Source organism: Camponotus floridanus, unplaced genomic scaffold (genome assembly GCF_003227725.1).
Source record: "Camponotus floridanus strain SB8 unplaced genomic scaffold, Cflo_v7.5 scaffold4, whole genome shotgun sequence".
NCBI lineage: Eukaryota > Metazoa > Arthropoda > Insecta > Hymenoptera > Formicidae > Camponotus > Camponotus floridanus.
The window spans coordinates 501,660-527,817 of NW_020229547.1; the positions used below are offsets into that span (position 1 = coordinate 501,660).

Below are 26,158 nucleotides of genomic sequence, written 5' to 3' on the forward strand. Positions count from 1 at the left end.
TATCGAAAGCTTTATGAATCGCACTTAGGGGGGGAATAAACGCTACAAAATTGTTCCACCCAGAATTATACCTTATATAGTTAGAGAGGAGAATCGTTATTATATTTTATATATATATTTTTTTGAATTTTTGCTTTTCACTATTACTTTCATTTTGCTACAGATTTTACATCCAATTTATACATATGCTTTATTTCTCTCAATTGCTCAATATTAATTTCTATGAATTGTATATTTGTGATATTATATTACATACAATATTACATATACATATATTATTGAGTATTTTATTAATATTAATTAAAATACACACACATGATTATCATATGGCGAAGATTTCAAAAATACCATACGAGCTTAAATCGATCAGATACGCGAATTAAACGACACGAAATACAACCACCGCAATATTTCGCAATGCGGAAGGAAGGAGAAGAGAGGATAAATAAATTCGGATATAAAGCAATGTGCCACGCAAGCAAATAAAAATATCGACCTGTGCCGAGTGGGTCCGCCCACGAGACAATTTATCAGGGGGCAGCGATTTCGTTTTCTTTACACGCAGCCACGAATTCTCGGTCCCGTAATAAATGCGGAATTGAAATAGTTTGCGCGATGCGTTGCTTAGGTATATACGTCTCGTTTCCGGTTCGCGCATCGATCAAGCGCAAAATCAGCAGGCTCGATTCGCGTGGAGGCGATATGAATTTCCGTTCCGTTGCGCGATAAATTTCCCTACCAATTCAGGCATCTCTGAACTGTCGAAGTCGCTAAATTGATTCGCGCGGTTTGAAGTTGGGCAACTGGCGCGAGGAAAAAAAAGAAGAAAGACTCGCGATTAAGCCTGGCGCGCAGCTGAAGCGCAATTGCAGCTGACGCGCGCGGCCAATTTCGCGGCGGCGGCGATGGCGTTGACGATGATGAAGTTCGATCCGGGGATGACAGTTCGCACCCTCTGTCTGTTATTCTTCCTCGCGCGTTACGGCGATGGCGACGACGAGGTGAAAGGAAAGATATTATCGACGCGCGGCCGTGAGGACAAAAATTATTGTCGTGTTTGTCCCAATCACACCATGTGCATGTTCCCTGTAAATATTTATAGAAACTGCTTGGGTAATATTGCATACATGTAAACTACATTCGATCGATTAAAATAGCAAGTTAATATGCAATATCCAATATTGAATATTCTATTCATAAATCAATATTCAAAGTCGTGACAAAACATGCCGATACTATATTCGACATCCAGATATTTCATTCTAATCGTTTTATTAAAATAATCCTGTAAGATATAATCGAGAAATCGAGATAAAAGATCACAAGAGCCAAGCGCAATAGATAAAATTCGTATTTTGTTATAAATATAAAATTAATATAAATATAAGATCATGTGAAACATAAATAAAATTCGATCCTTTTTTTGGATTCTCAGTGCAATTAAAAAGTAAATTTAGACTACATAAATAAATTCGCAGTCATAGGGGTAAAAAATAGTAAATAACAAAAAAGAAATGATAAGAAAAAAAAAGTAAAGTCATTGATACAAATTCAAACTTTCTCACATCATCAGACGAAATTGAAATTAAACTCTCTCTCGTAACGAAAGAATTATCATTTTACAATCGCTACTCATTTCTGCGCAGTCCGATTGCAAGAGTGAGGATTGCATCGATATGGAGTATAACGATCTCGACGGGGAGGATATCGAAACCGTGCTCGACAGTCATAATTTTTATCGGGTCGCTATAGCGAGCGGGAAGGAGAGCCGCGGAAACCCTGGGCCGCAGCCTGCCGCGAGGACCATGATGGAATTGGTAGAAAAATCGACGGAACACGCGCGATATTTAATCATTTATCCCGGGGATGGCGGAGACGGCATCTGAAGCGTCATTTGTTTCGACAGATGTGGGACGACGAGCTCGCCGTTATAGCGCGTAGATGGGCGTTGCAGTGCAAGCTCTTCGAGAAGGATCAGTGCCGAGACATTGGCAAGTAACTCCAACGGATATATCTCATTTTTCATCCGCTCCCTCCCTCTCACTCTCTCGTCGCGCCGTTATTTTTCAATATCCAATAACCCGTGCAGACGCGAAATTGTTCTATCGATGCGGCCATTGAAACATGCGCATGTATGCGTTGCATTATGTACATAAAGCTGAGAATCCTCTAATTTTCTAATGGAGCGGATTTTGACCAGAGTTTAGTCGGAGCTCGCAGATTTTGACGCTAATAATGCTTGGTGCAAACTGACTGTATTTTCGATAATAAGAAATATTAAGGACACGATATTTTCTTGAATCTAAAATGTCGAAACTTTTTTTGAAATCAAATTACAGCAATTTCGATATTTGCAAAATTACGAAAAAAAAGCCAAGATTTTATTAGATTTTTTTATTAGACAGGGAACACGATGAGCGAACCTTGTTATAACCGTTCTTAGAATGATTACTCTACCAATGTCGCGGAGTGCATACGGATGCCTTATTGAAACGAGTCGCTCGTTGCAGAACGATTTGGAGTATGGCAGAATGTGAACGTACTCAACATGGACAGCGTGGGATATGGTACGAGTAGAGAAAGAATTCACTTTCATATTACGTCATGGTACGACGAGGTGGAGGACTTCGACAACGCGGAAATCGGGTAAAACTCGAAAGTGTGCGCACAGTGTACATACAGGATGTCCCGTACCTAGCCATCTTTCACTTAGATGGATCTTTTGACCAATTTCTCTTTGGCGAAAACGTCGAGAGAAGATCATTTATCATTTGTCGCAAGTTCTCGATTCTTAACAATAAATATCTTCTTGACCAATTCTTGAATTAAGAATCTATGATAAAATAAGTTTTTACTTAAAATTAAAGAGGAAGAGTTCCATTATCTCTTTGCACTTTTAATTCCTAAAGCAAAAGCGCGGAAAGCCCTTTTTTCAATTACTTAACTGTACTGCTTCTTTTGACGGTCTAAGAAAAAATTTCACTCCAAATCGGTCGAAGGTCACATTATAAGAAAGCGAAAGATGGCTGGCTAGGTATGGAACACCTTATATATGCAAATCGCGCGACAGAATCGGCATATACGCGCAGTTTCCTTCAGGCCCGCGTATGTAGGTCGATGGTAACGCGTGCACGAATCGCGATGCCGTCGAGAGGAAGGTACAATAGCCCAAGCCGAGTTGATCGGAACGACTCCTTTGTGCCGAGAGACTCTAGCACTCCTTTGTGAATGGCCGATGTTCGATTCGGTGTGTAGACACAGCTAACTCGGTCCCAAATTTCGGGGGAAGGTTTGCGGCTCTATTCTTCACTTCCCTTCGCCTCCCTCTCGCCTTTTCGCGATCCTCTATTTCATCCCACGTATCCACCCTCGTTTCTGCTATTGCCCGCGATCGCGGTAGTCTCATGAGACTCAGTACTGGTTTTAGATGCATCTGAGCCCCGAGCGATGCCTCTTTCCCTCCCTCCTCTCTCCCTCTCTTGGTTTAAAATTAAAATTTGAAAACAAGAATATGATAAATAAAAAAATAAATAATGAAAGAAAATTTTAAATATATATCCATATGTATCTTTATTTCCCTTCAACATATACAAATCTTAAATGTAGAGGGATTTATAAAATTTTTACTTATAATAATGGAACATATGGATACATATAAATTTCGTGATGTAAATACATTGGACTTAACTTTCTTATCCTATAATATTAAGGATATTTCTTTTCACTTCCTTTTACGCTTTCCTTTTTACATTTAGCAGAAAAAATATCAATAGATTATACATACATACATGTAGATAAAATCTAAATTTATTAAATTTTTATTAAATTTATTAAATTAATATTTTTATAATTTTCTATAAAAATATCTAAGTTTTCATATTTTGATGTATGCTATTGGCTTCTTTTGATACCTCGTCGCTGTCGCTCGTCTTTATCTTTCTAAAGCCACTAGGGAGAAGGTTAGAGGAAAGGAGAGAAATGAAACGACTTGACCGTCAGAGAAAATGACCGAAGATCGATTCTATGGAACAGGGAGTGGAAATAGAGGAACAGCGGGTGGTGTTCTTCTTCTGTCGCTGGGAACAATCAAAATCGCGTATTCTCTCGGTAAATTGGAAATCGAGAGTGCTATTGTATCGACTCAAATTACTCGTCGATAGTCCGGTATACATGGATCTCCCAGCAGCTATGAGTTGCTGCTGTCTTTTTTTTATTCCGATCTGATAGGAAAAAAAGTTTCAATTTCCTATAGGATACATAAAAATATGATACAATATCAGCTTCGAGCTTTAACCCTGTAAAGTCATTTGAAAGAACTGTACAAGAAGAGACATGTTATGTTATCTCTTTCTCTCTCTCTCTTTTTTATGTATATCTATAATATAACGTTATGATTTATTTAAATTTATTTAAATAAATTTATTTGAATAAATCTATAGAGATAAAAAAATTGTATATATAAATAGATAGATAGATAGATAGATAGATAGATAGATAGATAGGAAAATCCAGAAAATATTAATTATTTCCCAGCAAACACAGAATATTGCAGCAATATTGCGGCAATATTATAACATTGCAGCAATGTTACGGCAATGTAGCTGCAATATTTTGGTTTGCTGGGTTCAAAATGAGAAAAAAAAAGGAAAAATATATAATTTAGACACAAAACTTTTATAATACTCTCCGTAGGCACACAAAATCTCTTGGAATTATTATACATATTCGACAAAAATAAGAACTATGTCTTTCGTAAAATTTGATTAATAATTTTCATTTACAACTTTCAAGATAAATCTATAAGACACACTTTATTTTTCGAGAGTTGCGTGAACATTTCAAATTATGAAAAGCTTTCCCCATCCTAATTTGAATTCAAGTTGCATCAATGGAGGGAGATCTAAAGGCTGCCGACCATCCGCCTTCATTTAGTCCAGATAATCGTACCTTTCAGACTAGTGAACTACTCTAGCGCGTGGCAACTCTCCTCTTATATTCCCCTCGCATCGGCGACGTTCATTTACGTTGGTTGCGGCCGCGCGATTTACACGCTCGACTTGAACAAGACCGCGGCAACCGGCGGGTTTGGGAATCGGGTCGAGGTACTCGTGTGTAATTACGGACCTGTCGATCGCACCGCGCCCCAGCAGCTCTACAAGCTCGGCCGACCTGGTCTATGCCCATCCGGGACCTTCCCCAGCGACCGTTACCAATTCCTTTGTAGTAAGTATAAACTCTCAAAAGAACTTGCATATTCTGATTTTATTTTTTAAATAAAATGTTAAGATTAATTTAGAAGAAAAGAGGAAATAATTATATAAGAATTAAGAGAGAGAGATTTAAAATGGAAGATAAATAACACGTATACATATAATTATATATGTATATTATTTAGATCCCTTAAACTTATTTACTTTGAATCAAATTACATGCACGATAATATATAAGATAAATAGCTATAGATTCTACTGTTAAATTTATAGCATTGCAAATATATTCAAGCGCATCAAGCTGGTTAGATACTTGTAAGATATCTTGCAAAGTTTATAATAATGTTAACACAAACTAATGATCTCTCATTTGTTACTCTGTGGACAAGCAGCCATATGTGGTTTGCTTGCAAATCTTGAGTAACAACGTGAGGGGCATTCACCGCCGTCACGTTGTCCGTTCATGTACGTTCGTTACTACTTACTTAGCAACCGAACACTTAGCCGGCTCTTCTTCGTTGATTCGTCGCTTCATCGATCGTTACGGGACACGCGATCACTCGGTTAATCCTTAAGCACGAAAGCTCGTTTATCTTTATCGGTGTTCCTGAGTCTCAGATGCCGGAGGCACTTTTGTGTAAAGAGATTACCTTTGTCGGTAAAAGTGGAAAATCTTTTTCTCGCCGTTAATGTCTGCTGACCTATCTCCCGATCCGTATTTTTGTAATCATATTTTTATATACATACTTATTTTTTTTTAACTTTATTGGACAAGCTCATGGCTATGTAATTTTGAAAAATAGTTTAAAAGAGATTTATCAGACGTCTTGTTTTCGTCTCAAAAGAGACGAAAACAAGACGTCTAATGAATGTGTTCTATTTTTATTAGACTTTTTTATGAGAAATATTTTCTACAGCATTTTGCTGTACTTTTTATATCAATATCAAAATTTTAAGTATTATTATGTGTTAATTAAATTATCTCTTTATTTTAAATTTTTTGCATATACAATTTTATATATATCTGTAGTTTACGCGCGATCAAGATTAAGGAAACAAAGTTGTTATTCTTCATTATTGTATATCTCTTTTCTCGCGTTGATAATATTAGTCAATTAGATGAAACCAGATGAAACCATTTAAATAAATCATGACGTTATATTAAGCGTCAATGTAAATCAATATTTTCATATTCACTCTCGGCAGACAACCTCAAAATGATGACAATATTAAAATTAATGCTGAGTAATCTTGCTTTATTAGAATATAAAAAGAATGATAGCTACTTTTTTGAACGATCAACATCGTTCTCATCATATGGTATAGCGATTATTCATGCTTTTGTGAACATCGAGGATCTGACACAAGAATGATAAATGGATTAATATTATCAGCAGGGACATATCGATCGTTTCATAATAATTTCGACATTTTTATTCTTCGCACGTAGCATATTCTTCCGAAAAATGATCTCGTAAATAAATATATGTATACGTATATCTTGGGAGATATGAACATTCTCTTCTGAAATGAAAGGTTGGACGGCAAGGTACAAAAAAATTATTATTTATATAGAGACGCAGATGGTTTTATATCATTTACGATAAAAAGACAGATAAATTAAAAGTAAAAGATACGAATGAACATTGAAATATTATTCTGATATTAATTCTAAGATCTTTTCTATTTTATATTTATTATTTTATTTAGAAATAGTAAATCATCAAGATCAGAATATGTCATTTCTGAGAAAATCAAGTCGAAGATTTCAAGTGAGAAACAGGCAGATAAACAATCATACCACCTCTATCGTTTGTGCTGTTTCTCTGAATCAGCTATTATTACTGTTATATTTAACGACGCAATTGCCATTGTATTGCAGATAAGCGTGACTAAACATCATTTTAAGATAATCAAAATATTGAACTATTATGTGTGTGTATGTATTTACAGCTTACGCATAATGATATCAGATGTTAGATGTATCTAAATTACAATGCACACAGTGTACATTTGAATACGCAATAATGTCAGCGTAATCCGAGTAAATATAACATTACTGCTATAACCACGAGTAAATTGTTAAAATTGTCAGTAACAATTGTAGCCACTGATTTAACAGTTATCAGTTTATAAATTATGGAAATGCGGTAGACACACACACATGTGCAAATATATCGCATTATGAAATTGACTATGGGGATTTTATCGACTAATATAATAATAAATGAAATATAATTATTCAACTTTTATTCATTTCAAATCTAATTTGAGAACTAAAGTTTATTTTTGTTTGAAATGAATTGGATTTTATAATAAAATACATTAATTATTATTATGTTTCTAATTCTCACGTCCCGAGAACGAAGTTGCGTGATTTTAATAAAGCAAACTTTAGTAATTTTAATATTTTAGTAAGCTGCAACTTTTGTGAATATTATATATTCCATTGTTTTTAATCCTCAGCGTTGCTTTTATCTAATATTTTGATATCTCAAATAAATGAATCAAAAATCGAATGAATTATTTTAACTTATTAAACTGCTAAAAAATTTAAATTGCAAATTTGATTTTAAATAATTTCTTTTCTGAAAAGAGATAAAAAAATACATTAAGAAGGATTACATGAAAAAATCTCAAATGAACAAGGAAAAATATAAAATATGCTGTAACAACAGTTCAAAGTGGAATGAATTTGCAGCAAGAACTTGTAAAATTCTTTATACGTACATTTATTAACGAATACAATCTATTAATTAAGATAGGCAAATAATTTTTTCCTTGAATAAGAAGGGAAGACAGAATTGTGAAATTTTAATAAATTTTGTAGCTTTGGATTACTTCTAAAAATTATCAAATACGCCGTTTACGTAAGAATAAGAAAATGAAATCAAGCATGAATTCAAGACATATAAAATAGCTAGGAAAAAATGTGTCGCAAGTTATTTATTATTCTGCTTTTCTTTCTTTCTTTTAAGAAATATAAATTTTATCCCACGAACAAAATCGAAATATAGAACAAGTCGATTATTTTAAACTCTTGAAAAGTATTCCCGAATTGGAATAAATTTATTTCTACTTTATACACACACACATTCTGTCTCTCTCTCTCTCTCTCTCTCTCTCTCTCTCTCTCTCTCTCTCTCTCAGAAGCATTTTGCGAAACTCCTCAATAATATTGTTAGTAAAATATTAACAGTAAAATTATTTGCGAGAAGAAACTTTTACACGTTATTTTTTTACAAGCACCAAAAGAAGAAAAAGTATCATAGTATTCTTACGTACATAAATATCATTAATCAATTTATTCTTGTTTGTCTATAATAAGAGATAAATGAATTTTATAAGAGATTCAAAGATAGCTGTTTAAAAGTGGAGCAAAAGTTAAATAACAAAAATCAATGAGAAAACGTTTGCACAAAGGTTGGAAATATTTCAATTTTGAATTCCTAGGCATTTATTGATCTAGTTGTCTATTGATATTAGATTCTTGAGTGTGCCATAAAAATTTAAAGATCTCTCATTCTCTGCAACGATAAGTCGATTTACATTTTATATCCATTGTTCATATTCATTTATTGTGTTTCGTATTATGACAATAGTTTTGTTCACGAAAAAACAGAATTCAGTTTCGGTATCCTAAATCGAGATACCGTAATTCGGAGCAATCATTTTGATTAAAAATGATTTTAATCCTATGGCATTTATTCATTTAACACAAACATTTTTTAATAAATTTTTATCATAAATTCCTGCTGTGACAGAAATCTGTTTTGCAAGTCGAGCAATGTATTTTCGGTTTTCGCGAGGATGGAAAAAATGTCTGATAGAAACAGGTAAGTGTAAAGCATTACTCTTGATTTCTCCCAAAACTATCTTTGAAATAAGGTGGAAAAATATCAAGGAACCGTGCGACGAGATAAAGAAGCTAGTGCAGAGAATAGGGGAAAGGAATTCCAACGTCAGCCGAAGTGAGAGGAAGAGGACTATTACTATTGATGGCGATGATCAGGGTAATACAAGTGAATGTGACATAGACGAGCAAAAAGATGAAAGCGAAGGATGAAAAAGCAAAAATTGCATGGCGAAAGAAAAGATTTACGCCAGTTCTGCTTTTTGAAATATTTGGATATTAGATTTATCAGAAAAGGCGATTCTCAATGTCAGCGAAACAACGAATGACCTCATCTTTATAAGAGCTAAGAGTGAGAAATATATAAATATGATAAGCGCGATTACATAAATCTATTTGATTTATATTTGAGTGTGTAAATCAATAATATAGGCGATGAAACATATCAGGAAAAGACAGTATAGTGTTACAGTATAATATGGTAGAAAAAAAGACATCTCTCTCTCAGATAAATCATTTTATTTTAAAAGAGATGAATGTATAAAAAGATCTGATCAATCGTAGCTTTGGTAACGCTGGACATTCTGTCGTTATAAAACGACATTTTACTATGTAAATAGTCACACCTATACGTTATTTCAACGTTTGCCCAGACCCTTATAACTCTTTTTCGTATATCATGACAGTATCTGCCTAAAATTACTGATTAGCTTTTTCAAATTCTTGCGTATGTTACATAAAAATATGTCTATGTATAATATGATGTTACGTATTAAAGAATTTTATAGTTAATGAAAAGTGTAATAAAAATTATTATTATAGAAACTTTTTACATATTTAATTAAATATAAAAATGATTAAAAAATTATATTTATAAAAAATAATTGTAATATATCTTTTAATATTTAATATTATTATTAATATTATTAAATGTATATTATTAAATAATTTGACATTTAATATATTATTATAATAAAATTAAATGTTAAATTATTATATAATTCTGATATAACTAAAATAATAAAACAGCTGAAATATAAATGGCGCGCGTAACACATGTGTTATATGCTATTAATAAAAAAGAATCATGACACATTTTTTCCACCTGCTTTCCTAGTTTGATCCATATCACAACAATATATTTCATTTCAAAAAGAACTTTTTCAATCCCTAACGCTATTGCTGACGTCGTGAATGCCACCTACGCTCTTTTCGTGCTTATCCCTCGTTCCTTGATTCTTTATAATGTCAATATCTAAAAACATCTGCGTATAAAAAAATATGCTTCTCTAATAACTCATTTTCTTTTTATATATACTTATTGTTAGCGGAATTATAATTAAACTTTTTTATAAATTAAGTTTTTTAGCTCTTTTTTTTATTCTTTTTATTCTTATTCATTTGTATTTTTATCAATTGCAAAACTTACTAATTGATACAATCATGAAATAGGACTTTACGGGAAAAAATTTCAAGTTAAGATTTAAACATTTGGCGAGTAATGTTTTATAAATATAAATTTATCATATGGATTTTATAAAATGCAATAATTTGGTCTCTCTCTTCTATATCCATCAAATAATATTTCATTCGTCTGATCAGCTGATCGGACTCTTCCTATAGAATCGTCGCGTTCTCACTTGAAGAGTACATGGCCGCGATCTTTTCGAATCACCGATAATCCGCGTTCAATTTCAGCAGGTGAACGTGCACGGAGGTTCGGATAGTCATACCAAGATTCGTAGGGCAGAATGTGAGAAAGCCCGAGTGTTTCCGCAGGAATTCCAATTTCTTCCCGATTTCTTGGACCGCTTTAACGAGTCTCTCGTACCGCCACGAGGTTACCGCTTCGTTCCATTGATATCAGACGCATGTGATCCTCCCTATATTGCTCCACAGACAAGAAAAGTTTTTCCCTCGTTAAAAAAAATATCCCTCTGCCTGGAGTGAAAAGAAAGAATAGCGTGATACAAAAGAACGCAGTGGTTTTTATATACCTTGAACTTTTCAACGAAAAGCTGTTCTTCTTTAATCGCGAAAGGTTTCCTACTACGTCGTGTCGTCTTTAGCGTTGTTGAAGATATTTTTATGTTGCTACTGCTTTTATGTTGCTACTGTTGCTATTATTGTATTCGATATAAATATTGTAATAAATCGTGTACATTACGGAAGAGATAATTGATAGATCATAAGAAGATATAACATTTAACCTTTAACTAAGAGCTTTATTTTAAGTTTAGACGTATTATATCGCAATATATTCCAAAAGTTAGAAACTTTTTCTCTGATTTCTTACAATTTAATTTATTATTTCTTCGTATAATTACATTAAATGCTCGAAATGTGGAGTAAGTCACTTTATCTCAAAGTATCACGCAAATGTATCTTAAGATTAAACTTGCTCTAATCTCGCTTATATTTTATAAATATCTCTCTTAAAGGTTTCTCAATTTGCATTTCGTTGTCTTATTAATAGATTGTGAATGTTTATTGAATTTAGTTATTAAAAATGTTATAAAACTGACGAATATCAAAATTAAATATCAAGCATTAAATATCAAATTAAATAAACACTTTAAATTCGTTAATTATCAAAGTAGCAGTAAAATATCATTAAATTATATAAAGTTAGTACAGTATAATAAATAAAAATAATATTATTTTTATTTCCTTTTAATAGAAATGCACGAAATGACAAATAATATAATACGCTTATTAATTAGACTTTAATATAACACATACAAAATATGTATTATATTAAAGTCTAATTAATAAATGAGAAGCCCGGATGTACTTTAATCTATTAGTGTAGTTCAAAGGATAGTCTGCATTGATTCAGTCAGTGAAATGAATCTCTCTATTAAAAGGAAAAAATAAATCCGACTATGATTCTCCGATTATTCGTGAATAACAAGCAGGTAGCGCTGGTAATCGTTGCATGTAGCAAATGGAAAAAGAAACAAGAGATATGCAATCGGTAGAAGAAACAAAGCACGCAATTAAATCTGTCCTATGGCGAAATCGTATATTCCTGTATATTGTACATTTAATTAATATTAGCGACAATGTCAAATGCGGAGAAGGTGAGGAGAAAGGAGCGGAAGGGGAAACCCGACAGAGTTATGATGCTGTTAATTAAGTATAACGGCAAATGCGACATGCGTAAACGTGGAAAAGGGCGCTCGGGGATCCTTTGTTTGGCAAACGGTAAAGAGCGAACACTTTTTTTTTTAATTGAGACGATAATTCGTTTTATCTCTTTTGCTTAAAGAGCTTTTAAAACATATAACTGGAATTATTTCATGATATCTATATTTTAAATCTATCTGTTTTAATTAATCATAGAAATGAAAAAAAAACCATTGAGGAAAATTTCGGGAGGAAACAAAAAATACTATCGCGTTCTAATTTCTCGCGGTGACAAATCAATAATTCGAAATGCTGTATGCATTTTGCAAACGAAATTTCGAGGTTATTTATAAAAAAGAAAAGTATTTAGCGGAACATTCGGTTTTATCTTTCCCCGAAAATTCTCTGCAAGCACCACACGCCACACCCGTCTAAGCGTAATACTAAGCCCCGTAATACTCTCTAACCCTTTTAACTCCCTAATCCTAGGGGCGAAGGGATCTTCGAGAGCCCATCGTGACGAAAATCATTAATGCAAATTCATTTAATCAGCTACTCACCGCCCTTGTTGTACTCTATTTAACGTATGTATAAGACATTACATCGTAGAAGTTTCTTTACGCAGACGTATCTTGAAGGATATGTAACTTAAATGTATAATGAACGCGAAAAATTCTACTTAGAAAGCTGCTTAAAAATGCATGTCGTAGTTTGCGGAAGAAATAGAAATGTTTGCTGTCATATAATAACCGTTTTTTTTGTTTGCTTATTTCCATATACAACTTGGATTAATCTCTCTTAAAGTTTTGATTTAATCTTCGTTTTAACATAAGCCTTCGTACGATTTGGAGCATTCAGCTTACCGGGATTAATGTTTTCGAGCCGGCTGAAGGAACTTAAGACATTGTAATTGAATGTTTTAACGAAAGCAAGTCGGATCAAAGTTTGACCCCGTATAATGTTGGTCGTCGAAGTTGGCTCTTAGCTTTGCATTTAACATAAATTGAGTACACTCGAGGCGCCATTCGATTCCGACCGTAAAGATACAAGGCGTAAGATCATTTTTGTTTATGCGTTTTAATCCAGAGTTGAATTGCGCACACGTCGACATTAATTTCGAACACAAACCAGGAAGAGAACAAACTACTATTAATTTCCGTCATGCATTATGGTATTAGAAAGCTTATTCGATGGTCGAAATTTGGTTCGTTGCTTTTAGAAACTGCTTGTCCTTGCTTTAGTTAAATAGAAAATAATTGTCCAGTAATTGTTGCCGAATCTGTTTGTCTAATGTTCCGAGCGTGTAATAGGTCCCTTTGAGCTCTTCCTTTAACAATGTTAAAGCTTCCTGTACCTAGAGGCATGAGATAATCGTGTTATAAAAGCTATCTTCTAGCCACACTCTTACGGCAGCTTTAATCCCCTTTCGCCAAGCCACGCTAAGCGATACAAAACTAATTGCAGAAATCATTTTCTTGGGATAAACCGCGTGTCTTCAACAAATGACGGATTTAGCGCTTTAGAGACGCCTAGTAAGTGAAATGACGTTTAAAGATTCTCAATTTGTCCATCTTTATATCCGTTCAACGAACAGAGCAAAGCAAAAACTATATTTATAAATTCTATAAAATGAATTTTTTACATTAAAATTTTTATCAAATGCCCTTTTTATTAATAATTATAAAGTTTCAAAAAAAATAATTACAAATAATTACAAATTCACGTATAACAACTTGAGGGACAATCAGAACTCTAAGTATCCCTTTATAAATCCATCGCTGTCTTCCACTTTCTGCTCCAGCTCGCAGCAGCAAATCCCGCTCGTGGCGGGATTGAACGGATAACTCTTGATCGACTTTACGCAATGAATCTGCGTCGAGACCGCGTTTCCCCTGGAATCAAGATTACTCACTTTTTCTGGCTCGTTCCAATCCAGGTCGGGAATCCAGGACGAACATTGTCGACCTTGAAATCACTCCTCGATCACGGAATCGAATAATATGGCAAAGACGCTATAGGCCTCAAGGATCAGGCGCGTATATCCTCGTAAAAGTCGGAATTCACCAGGTCAGACTGGATCACGTACATCAAGGTTGAGCCTCAAGTGAGCGCGCGTGTCTTCAGCGCGTCGAACGGACTCCTTATCACATATTTCTTCAGTAAGAAAGCATTTTCGCGTCCGAGAACAAAATCAAATATCTCTATATAAAAATTTTATTTTATTTAATTCGATTAAAATAGGTAAGACACAAATTTAAATTTCACAGAACCAATTTCTTTTTCAGCTGTGGAGAAATTAAATGGAGAAATTAAGAAGAAGATTTCAAGAAATTATATATCGGGAAAGGTATTTTCGATGCTATGAGAGAGAGAAAGAGAAAATAAAATGCTTTTTGAGGATTTATCTTTCCTAATTCTTCAATTTAAATATTTTTATTTTCTAATGCTTGAATTTCTTGACATATTGTTCATATTAAATACAGATTAAATATAGATGTGGATGATTATTTCCATTAACATGACAAATTGGGCATTGATTTATTGACTGTTATCGAGTCTCGTGGAGATTATAAATTTTATAAGGTGTTAGTGCCCTGTTTTTTGCCCATTTTAGAATGATGCTTTTTGTGAACGCTATTAATAAAACATACGGTTTGTAAGCACATGGTAAGCTTTTTCAATATACAAGATATTTTAAATCCGCGTATCCATGTATCACGTTTCATAAAAGAACTTGCCTTGTTTTTCTAAATAAACAATTTTTAATTTTAAAAAAATTTTATTTATAGAATATTATGTTTTATTATTATTCAATAATGATTTAATATCTCGAATGATAATATTGAATAATGAATACCTTCACTGAAGAACATGCTTTATTCTATTCTACCTTCCGTTTGTATGAATTTTACATCTTACAGCTCTCTCAGTTCGTGATTGTTTTGTAGCGCGCTTGCCTTTTTTTGACAAAAATGCATGACCGCATATTTTTTCCACCTCTCTCTTTTCCCACGTAAATGTAATTACTTTTTTGTTTCTTGCATACTTATCTTTTCTCTGATCCCGTCAGCCGCTCTTTCCTATTGCTTTCGTCTATCTCGGTAATTTTCTCGTCTCTTCCTTCTCTGATTTCCTTGTTCGTGCCCAAGATGCATCTCACTCACAACGATGGATTTTAATTATATATTTTTTACGTACTTCCTGTTTCCCTTCTTCTTTCTCAACATTTTTGGCAGTCACGAGAATTTTGTAGAACAAAAACGCAAAAATATGCAAAATTTCGATCGATTCGAATCAATTATTTTCTTTTGATATAATTCTCTCGATTTGAAAATAACTGTTCTGTACGATAACACGAAAAAATTTCTTTATTTATTCAACGAAATTATTTAACGTTTAAACAAAATGTATACAGTTAATTTATAAAGTAAAAAATAAAATAACATTGATTTCTATAATTGATGTATTTTTGATAAATTTACTTTTTTTCTGTATAGAAAAATACTTGAATTTTTTATAAAAAAATCAAAATTTTTCTTGTTTGCAAAAATAACATAAGTACTGATTTACAGATATAAATAATAACTTATGGAAATTTATTGCATAGGCGATAAATAACATTATGAAAGAAAACGATCTCAACTAATACGTCATTTCACATTGTTAAATTCACGATAATAATTCTCTTTGTCACTAGCATTTCAAATATTATTTAGAAATATTCTCAATATTTCTTGTTATCAATATTTCTGTTTACCTATGATTTATATAATTCATTCTATACATAATCGAGGTATTTATTATAAATTCTACTTCAATTTAAAACTTTAATCTTTATTTGATTTGCTTAACATGTCAAAATAATAACTATTATCGTGAGATAATTTAACTATTTACCTATTAATCTGTATTAAAATACATTTAATACAATTTAATATTAATTAAATAATTTATTATTATATATCATTATTATTTATATATGCCTTGTTAATATATTTTATTGATGTATTAATATGTCAGATACAATCATGATATGTTTGTATCATGATTTGTTACTTATATTGCATTATTTATTTCACGGACTCTTGAATATTTTTGCATAAATCTCTCTCTCTCTCTCTCTCTCTCTCTCTCTCTCTGTCTCTCTCTCTCTCTCTCTCTCTCTCTAACCGTGCTGTAATTAAAGAGTGATAGAAAGTTCAATTAGGGGTAATACTTCTCTCCAACATCGTGCTTTCTCTTATAACTCAATAACACATTCCGTGTTACGAATACACAGGCGGGTATAAAGCTGCGGGTTATAAATTACGTCGGCAAACTTCGGCGCGGTGGAAGGCGCGGCGGGAAGAATATTGGCGGCGCACGCAAAACTAAACAAACCTTTCACGAGGATCCTAATGACACGTAACGAACACGACTGACATGAACTATGCCCGAACTTCAAAACGCGAGAGGTAGTGTAAATACTGAAGAGGCAAGGAGAAATGCAAGAAAATGGAACTATATTACAGCAGAGGCGAACGAGCATGGGAATTAATTATACCTAAATGTGTCAAGTTCTTAAACTGATGTTTGATTTTATAAATAGACTATGAAAATATAAAAGTTGAAAATCTTTTCTTTTTCAGTATGTTTTTCCGTTTATAAACTGACAAAGCCAGTCGATCTGCTGGCAACAAAAAATGATCAGATTTTGATACTTTAAAAAGAAATATTGTTATTTATTCATATTATTATCTATATTAGATATAAAACTTAACCATAAATTAAATATAACCATATACAAAAAGCAGTCAAATTGATTATTAATGTTTTACTTAAAAAAGTTGAATTTAGTAAAATTTAATCTTATTTTTATATAATCATATTTGATATAATCATATTTGATCTGTTCTCATATATAATCAGCTGAATATAATTATATAAAAAATAAGATCATATCACGATAAATTTCAGATATATATAATCATATAAACTTATATAATATAATATTTATATAATTACATAAACCCATTTTTTCTCGGGCTGATATAATACTTGAACAAGAATTGCAATTATTGGTAAAAATTATATCATCCTTATAAAAGAGCATAAAGCTGTCTGATTGTCTGATCAGCTTCAAAGCAATTTACCTATTTACCGTCATTTGTTCATCGATCGATTGCGGCGCATGCCAATTGCCAATAGGAAAACCACCATCTGCTGTCAAATATTCGTTTGAACGGTAGATTCGCTACCATTCCCCCGAGCATCGACGTAGTATCGTGCGATCTCAACAAATTATCCGGTAGTTATCGCCCTTCCCATCATGGAGGACATCAGGCTGCACAAATACTATCGAGCGTCCGGATATGGGTTGAACTCGCTGGTCAGGAATGCAGATCGATTAGGGTTATCTCGAGTTCTTCGTCGAAGACTTCGATTTTTCATGAAACCTGTGCTTTGTATTTCAGATATACCGATTTCTCGTCATGGATTACAATCTCAGACGTTTTTTCAATTTGAATGCTTATTGCGGAGCGGTGACTTTTGTTACGTTTATCTTTGCAGCGATTATAGCCATTTGTTCAATTGCAGTGAGTTCAGTATAAAATGATTTTAATACTAAAATAGAATAATTCTACTTTTTTTATTAAAGTAATTCTAAAGTAATTTTGCTTAGAATAAACTTTTTTAAATTTTCGCGAACAATTAAAAATTTATGCATTACCATCCGCGGTGGCTCTTATTCGCTAGTTTCTTATCGTATTGTTTAAATACATATAGAGCCTAATTCCTTTCAATTTATTTAAATTTTTTTACTTTTTTGAAAAATCAGATAAATAGAGGACATCTACAAATAATGAAAGATTATATTAACCATATGAAATCTGGTTAATATAACCAGAAAAAAATCTAATAATTTCTAAATCTAATAAGTTCTAAAAATCTGATAATTTTATTTATATAACACAAGCATTGAAAGTCTCTAGATGCAATTATCCATTTATTAGAGAAAATTCAAGTGAGCTTATTAGTCTGGCAATTAATTTGCACATGATAACACTGGAGATTCAATACAATAATTAAAATGCTATTGACAATGCGAATATACGGTTCTATAATTAATTGTTTGCTTTAAAACCAACGTAATAATATTAATTCGATGTTTAATTAATCAAGAAACAATAAATTCGCAGAATTATCGATATATGTCTTATATCAAGGTAAGGTTTTTAATATTCATCGCGTTATTGTATAAAAAAAAATGGGTCATTTGTCTTTTAAAAACCTTATCAACAAACTATCTTGTCGGTTTAAAAAAAATATAAACAATTTTATGAAACAATCACTTGAATACTGACATGTTCATGTCAGTATATATTGTAATAATATAATTCTTATACATGCGAAAAAGTACACTTTTAATTGGAAAAGAAATTTCAATTATTTTCCACGCAATAGGACATTTGTTATAATTCTTATCGAAATAAGGAAATTTCACAGAAATTATAATTTCGTACTACAAACAAATTATTCCCAAATAAAAATTTTTTATTGATTTCTCTCTGTTATTTTTTCTTTGTAATTGCAAGGGATTTATTTCATGATAAACTGAATTAAAAGACACGTAATATAATAGTTGCAGGTTTTAACTATTTGTGATAAAATTTGATTTTTAAAATAATGAAATTATAAAAAAATATAAGAAATTTGAAAGTTAATTTAAAATGATAGAAATTTAATTTATTTTAATAATGCATAGGTTTTTTGCCTCAAATAATTAAATCTTTATTCTCACGTTAGAGTTTAAACACGGTAATGTCGAACGGCGCACTTTTTCGTGAATTGTTCAAGAAAGCGGAGAAGGTAAGTTGTGGCAGTCTCGGCAATCACAGTCAGATTGAAGTTTGATCGAGGCTAGAATGATATTGAACCATACTTTAAAAGCCAGATGCTGACTACCAATAATTTATAGAAGTTACCACGGATGAAGAGCGTCATTAGTATCATACCTCCGTATAAATGCATTCATAAACATGTAAGCATGTTAATAGTCGAGTATCCAAAATTTTAAAAATATACGATTAGTAATTTTACATCGCGTAATAATTTTGATTTTTTTCAGCTGCAACGGATGAGCGTGTTCCAAGAGAAAGCGAAGAAAATGGTAAGCATTAAATGATAATCTATATAATTGCCTCTTCGTTAGTCTGTCATTGGTTAAATATTTTACCGATTTCCGGATTTCACGGCAGTTATGCAAGGAACAACTGGAGCTGGAAATAATGAACAGCAAAATGTCGTGCATCGAGAAGCTATTGAAACCGGAGGTAAATTATTTGTCTCGATAAATGAGTCTCATTGCGCGGTCAGGTCGTTACTCACAAACGAAAAAAGAGAGAGAGAGAGAAAGAGAGAAACATCGTTTGAAACTTATCTCGTATCCTTTTGTCGCGCTTTAATTCAGAATCATAGATAAAAATCATCGGGCCGTGACCTCCATTCGTCCCTATTCAGAATTTACGCACGCAAAGATCATCGACCTCAAATAATTTAATAATTCGCAGACTCTCTGCGGCAATGTGAATACGATGGAGATTGCGGAAACCCACATAGTCATCACGGATCGGTGCTGATCGCGAGCTCGCGAGCTCGCTTTTAATTAAAGTTTCGCCATCGTCGAAAAATGAGAGATTTTAATAAAATGCATTTACCGCAATTTTCCGCGTATACGCGTCGGATATCGTTACGACAGGAAGTGGTGTTTTCTGCGTGATAGGCACGAGACGACCTATAAACTCTGAATTATCAAAGGTCACATAAACGCATCATGTCTTTCGGTCGGATTAGATCAGTCTCGGTATAGCTTGACCGTTCGATTGGCAGACATAAAATTAGATTTATGCTCGACCCTATCTCCCAGACCTTTATGCACTATCCGCGAGTTTATATTGCTTGACGAGATATTTTTATTTATCCCGTTAACCCTTTCGCACGCATGTTGAATGTGTGCGTGTATATATTTCAAAATATTTCTCCCTTTAAGTACGTTACTTCCTACTGACAATGGAATTAATAATTTATATCGGGACATCGTGTCGAATTAACAGGATAAGAAGAACGATAATATTATACATTACGGTATTTACTATAAATAGTTTTTTTCTCGAAAGAAACGAAGAATATAAAAAAATTAGACTATTTTAATCAAAAAATTGTATTCGATTGCAATAAAACTTTTTAAATTATAATAATTTAAAAATTTTCTCCCTTGTTTCTTTTAATTTATATCAAACAACTGACAAATCGTATGCGCGATATTATGTTGTACATTTCATTGTTAATAAAGTTATAATATATTTTGTATTAATTGAACATTGTAATGAATATAAAAGCTTATTAACAGTAATCTCCGCCTCTGAGAGATTTTAATAATCATATATATATTTATATATATTACGTGCTAATAATACGTATAATTTTTATGCTGACAATAATCTCTTTTTCAATCTTCTTTTTCAGGAACAATCGGAATGGCGTCGTAGCAGATCACCAAAGGTATATCACCGTCCAATCAATACAGAGGCATCGAAATAAGAATATATATATTGAAACGCAAAATACACAATATTATATATATATAATTTCGATACTATTCCATTTTCAATTTCATAACTGGCAACGTTGTCAATAGCGATGTTAATTGATGTAAATGAAATAATCGTTGCCTGATATCACGTTTTAACAGAAAGTAAATCTCATGACGTACATAATGAAGTAATACATTTACATATCCCTATAACGTGCTCATTAATTGTGAGCAGTTAATTGTAAACATTAATAATTGTGATTTGATAAACGTCTCGAAATTAAATTGAATTTATTTAATCTATTCATTCTATATGTATTTATAAATACGAAACACAAATTATAATGACATAGTATACGCTATCATAAACGTAAATTAGTACAAGTTTTAATGAATTATAACTGCGTTCGATAAAATATAAAGTTAAAAGTATTTTTATGCGATGGTAGCAAAAAAAATTGTTGCAAGCAGTGGTTTTGTCACATCGTGATATTGCTCTGAATATCCTACAAACAAATGTAATTTTCGTATGATCACATGTAAAACAGTATAAATTGTGACCTATTAAATAAACTGCTTACTGTATAAAAGCGCGCCGATTCTGTGACAAAACTTTCGCTATTGAAATAGTCAGCAGTGCGCCAGAACTTTTGTGCGTACTGAAATATATTGAAAAAGAATGCGACAGCCTTTTTGCGGTTGACCATACGAATATTCGTGAATTTTTTAAAAAGTGAGCGCTATAACGTCGCTTGTATTGCTATTCTGCCTTTTTCATGTTTCAATATTCAAATTCTTTAGATTATGTTATTCAATTAGTATATTTATACGAGAAAAATTAAAACTGTTCGGAATGTTGTATTTTATGTTATGTTTTATGAATATTGTGTTTTATATAAAATACATTTCGTATAATTATATCTTTATTTAAATATATATGGATATATTTGTAAAATATAATAATGGGTAGAAATCGAGACAATAATATCTCGTGATTTGTGTCATTTGTAACATGTTTTAATTGTTCTCGATTAATTTTAATCATTATATATGCAGAAATATCGAATTGACACACACAACATTGCTAATTATTCAATTTAAAAATTAAATTTTTCCTGCGAAATCCTAATTCAATTATAATGGTAATAAAATCTTGTATTTACATAGAAACGTTCAAAGTATCATTTTCGTGCTTAAATCAATTCGTTCGACGTAACCGAAGTTCTCGAGATCGAAGAATTGTTCGGATATATGGCGATATACGTTATGCAACAATGAAGGCTATTGTGAACGCTACACCATTGTCTTAAGATACATCAGTTGAAGTTTAACGCTATTATCCCATTCGTAAATAAGAAAACACAATCTAGCATGATTAGAATCTACCAAACTTCAACGTTCTATTATCTCAAGACGATCGCTTGCTTATATTACGCGTGATCGTTGCAGTGCATTGTGCTTGCGCATATCATTGACGTGATAGTCTAAATAACTTCAACTCTGATAAATTCATACTGCAAGAAAATAAATAGAAAGCAATAAACAAATAGGAGCGAAACTATTCTACTTGCTAAGATGCTTGTATTCGAACCTTCCCTTTCACACTTTGAGATTTTTAATTTTTAAAAAATATCAAACTCTTGGAAAGAATTTCGCGAAAATACATACATACATTATACAAGATATTTCTTAATAAGTGCAAAAAATTATAGAAGATGATTCTTTATCGAAAATTAAGGGGGGTTTTTCATATAAATATATACTCCTGCATCTCTCCCTGTAGAGCTACACTCCTCCAAAAATGGGGGTAAAAATTAGATTATTTTTTTCTCAAATTTGGAACAAGTTAAAAAGATGAAATTAGATGGATATTTTCTACTAGTAAAAAGGTTATTTATAAATATTTGTTTCTCCCATATTGTTATAAGGGGATGAAATTAGCAACCCCTGCTCAATTTTTCAATAGAACTTTTTAATGTTTATATGAAAAATCCCTCTTAATTTTCGACGAAGGATCATCTCCTAAAATTTTTCGCACTTATTAAGAAACATCCTGTACATCATGTAGAAAATCTCTCGAGAATGCAAAGAACGGATGAGATAAAATATTCTTCTCGATTGGAATCTTCAAATTGTACGCGATCTACGTTTCGTCTTTACACCCCTGATTTCTTATTCTCGATCGAACTCACCCCGCGTGCCGACCGATCGCGCACGGTTCCGCGTCTTTTCTTCCCGCTCGTGTTTGCGGATGTCGCCAGTAGTGCCAGTCCGGACTGTCTCGGCGCAGCGGGTCTGGCCACGAGCGTCTGTTTCCACCTTCTCCGATCCCCGCCACGGCTACGGAAGTGGACTGGCTCAGGAATTGAACCGCCGCGGCTACGTGGCCGTACGAGAACAGCAGGGTCTTTGCTCTCGTTTAATATTTTAGCCAGTCCATTGGCTGCTACCGCTCGGAGGCATCGACATGCGCCCTAGCTTTCGGCTCTCGTTCCGCTTACGTTCCGCTTCGCTACACGCGGCACGGCACGACACGACACGACGACACGACACGACACGACACGACACGGCACGGCGCGCTCTCACACGCCTCGTTACGTCAGACCGGCCAAACTTTCAGCTCCGGGGGTAATCTAACGAATGCGCTACACGCGCCATTCGATATCGATATGGGGATGAGACGGGTCGATCCGCGCCGCGCGCGCTCGGCCTATTTATTCGGCCATCGATCCCGCGGCTATCGAACCGCAACGATGGCCGCTTATGGTTCGGAAAGTGTTACATTCCGATTGATTCGAGAGAGGACGTCGTTATATAAACGGGTGGATCGTTATCGTATCGTTAAACTCGGATTTTCGTCTCGATACGTTGTTTATATAATCGAACGGCAGTAAAAAAGGCAGAAACACAATTGGAATCTGAGCAACTAATTTGCAAACTTTAATTTCGACATCGAAATTCTTTCTTTTTTTTTAAATCCTTTTTTTTTAGACTCTTAATTTTATTTATTTATTTAACGCAGGGCAAGGTTCTTATCCTTGCGAAAGTAAAATAATTTCATTTGATAGTATCGAAAATTGGAATTGATATTTTGGGAAGAAGTAAGATAGTTTGGTGCTTCAAAATTATGATGTATGGAATTATGTTTGATGTTTGTAGGAATTAACGCGAGGGAATATTCCACGTTTGCTTGATATAATGTTGATGAATGGATAATTTCATGAAGTTTAGAGAATCAGCCTTATATAGCTAATTCTTCCACGCGAGATAAGCCATGTAAATCTTGTGTTAATATCACGAAGAAATATTAACGCATCTTATAACTGCAACATGCGGTAAATATTTATCGTAACATTTATAGTATCGTGTGTCTGTTACATTATATATATTACATTATTAATATTTACAGATATATTACATTATTATTTGAAAAAAAAAATTGGGAGACAATCTTTTTTATATTTGACTTTAAAATTCAGAGGAAACGCAATCCACCTACTTCTATTTCTACCACCTTCGTGCTACGATCTCCGGATTTTTAGACCTCGTGAAATGGCAACCTAGTGTTGACGTTGGGAAATCGGGTATAGACTAGCTTCTATATCTCCTGTACTACGTGGTCACTGAACCGTGTGGAGAATTTTTAAAGTAGAAGAAACCTTACACAAGCGTACACACCACTACAAGCGTAATATAGTTGTCTAAAAATATAATTTGCAATATACTTTTCGTATAACATATTCTAAAATCGCGTATCTATAATGCCTAATATAGAACATATATATAGTATCAAAGCTAATTAATAAGTAAGATTTTAATTATTTTAACTTGTCGGTAAAATAATGATTAAATCTAGTTCAAATCATCAATTTAAAAATAAGTTGAAAAAAATTTGTCTACTATATAAAAATTGAAATAAATAACGATTGATTTAATTTAAAAGATTGATCGATGTTTTTGTGTTTCCGAAGCACGATTCGACTCGGCTTCTTTTGTTGTCCATCAACTATAGTCAGCAAAGCCATATATATGTTGATCGGCATTTTGTGCCGACTGGCATAGATCGATTGATACGTATTCAGTAACGGGTACTGCCCAATGAGCTTGTTGATCGGCAAAGCCGATTATAGTACATGTAGAAGGCGTCTCAAGGCAGAAACAATCGTGCAAATTATGCGCAAACAGATTTAGGAGAATACGCAGGATGAAGTTTGAGAGATTAGATTAGTAAATGGAATAAACTGTTAATATTTGGAATGAAATTAAATATTCATTGTTTGATTTTATTAATGAAATTATTAAAATTAAATTTATGAGAAATAGATTTAAGAATATATTTAACTTCTAGTTTTAATTCTCCTTATTTATTCTGTGCCACAGCCGAACTGTTCCAATGCAGCTTCTTTGAAAGATTTATATTAAAGTAATTATATATTTTACGTATTATATATAAGAGACTTTCTCGTAGACAAACGTGTTATGTCAATGCTCGGCAATTCGGAAGGTGGTAATACAATTTGGGAATGACTTTGGTCGTAGAGGGAATTACACGAAAACCCCATTTATTCTACGTGTCGATAAGCCTTTGAGAAATCGATCGCACCGCAGCAGGCAGGTTGTTTATGCAAGTGTTACGTTACTACGCCGATAGCCTCGTTTGGCAAGTGTCTCGCGTCGCCATGCTTTACCGCGAAATAACCCAATAGCTCTGACACATATCTCTGTAATGCCCAAACTTCGAAAATTTTAGACACGCGGCCATCAATGATTTCGCATCTATAAATGTGTTCACATCCAGACAGTCTTGCTGTTTAAATCAAATATAACAAACGCATGAAATGAAATATATCAATCCATTGTTAAACGCATGTATTTTTTTAAAGAGGAAATAAAAAAAGAGTTTATTTCCATCAAGCTTTTGAACGTTTCTGCTTTTGAAAATTTTACGGTTTGATTTTCAATATCAAATCTGGCGTACAGTATAGAAAGAAAATTTTATGAATATAAGAAAAAAAAGACGATGACGTGACGAGTTAAGCGATTTTCCCATCCGCATAAGTAGTAAGTGTCCGAAGTATGGTCAGACTCACGCTCTTGAGAGACAAATATCCCGGGTGACGCTTGGCGAACGAAGAAAATCCGATTGTGTCAGTCGCCTATGTACCTACGGGGAATTTGAAAAATCGATGATAACTTCTGACAACGTGGCCCGCGAGAGAGCCACAGTCCCTTCCGCCCCTTCCGGCCACCCGTTTTGGCACTCGCCTTCACCACCTCCGAGTACTCTGTCTACGCAACTATCGACTTTTTCGGGGACGCGAGAAGGAGGAAGAAGAGGAGGGGAAAGCGGGAAGTTTTGGGATGGCGGGCGGGATATGGTGGCCGACAAGCAGC

General features: G+C 33.2%; 3 protein-coding genes across 3 annotated transcripts in view; all 3 read left to right on the forward strand.

Moving 5' to 3' along the window:
• The window catches only part of LOC105257199, a 33,554-nt gene extending 31,825 nt beyond the window's left edge, over window positions 1-1,729 (forward strand). The window contains exon 14 of the transcript XR_003123220.1: window positions 1,647-1,729. The gene's annotated coding sequence lies outside the window, so the exon portion shown is untranslated. The remainder of the gene's footprint in view (window positions 1-1,646) is intronic.
• On the forward strand, window positions 1,596-6,583 carry LOC105257198 (venom allergen 3; the record flags this gene model as incomplete). Its single annotated transcript, XM_020029345.1, has 5 exons — window positions 1,596-1,817; window positions 1,907-1,991; window positions 2,511-2,646; window positions 4,955-5,223; window positions 6,474-6,583. Coding segments are annotated over 5 exons (822 nt in total), but the record flags the coding sequence as incomplete, so codon positions are not given.
• Window positions 6,584-18,993: 12,410 nt separating this feature from the next.
• LOC112638902 lies at window positions 18,994-20,772 on the forward strand. Its single transcript, XM_025411481.1, has 5 exons — window positions 18,994-19,041; window positions 19,151-19,213; window positions 19,301-19,342; window positions 19,431-19,505; window positions 20,698-20,772. The coding sequence occupies exons 1-5, from the start codon at window positions 18,994-18,996 to the stop codon at window positions 20,770-20,772; spliced, it is 303 nt and encodes a 100-aa protein (XP_025267266.1).
• The last annotated feature ends 5,386 nt before the right edge of the window (window positions 20,773-26,158 follow it).

Coding starts and splice junctions, on each gene's coding strand:
- LOC112638902 (XM_025411481.1), top strand. CDS start 18,994: ATGTCGAACGGCGCACTTTTTCGTGAATTGTTCAAGAAAGCGGAGAAG. Junction 19,042..19,150: donor TGTTCAAGAAAGCGGAGAAG/GTAAGTTGTGGC, acceptor AATAATTTATAG/AAGTTACCACGGATGAAGAG. Junction 19,214..19,300: donor ATAAATGCATTCATAAACAT/GTAAGCATGTTA, acceptor GATTTTTTTCAG/CTGCAACGGATGAGCGTGTT.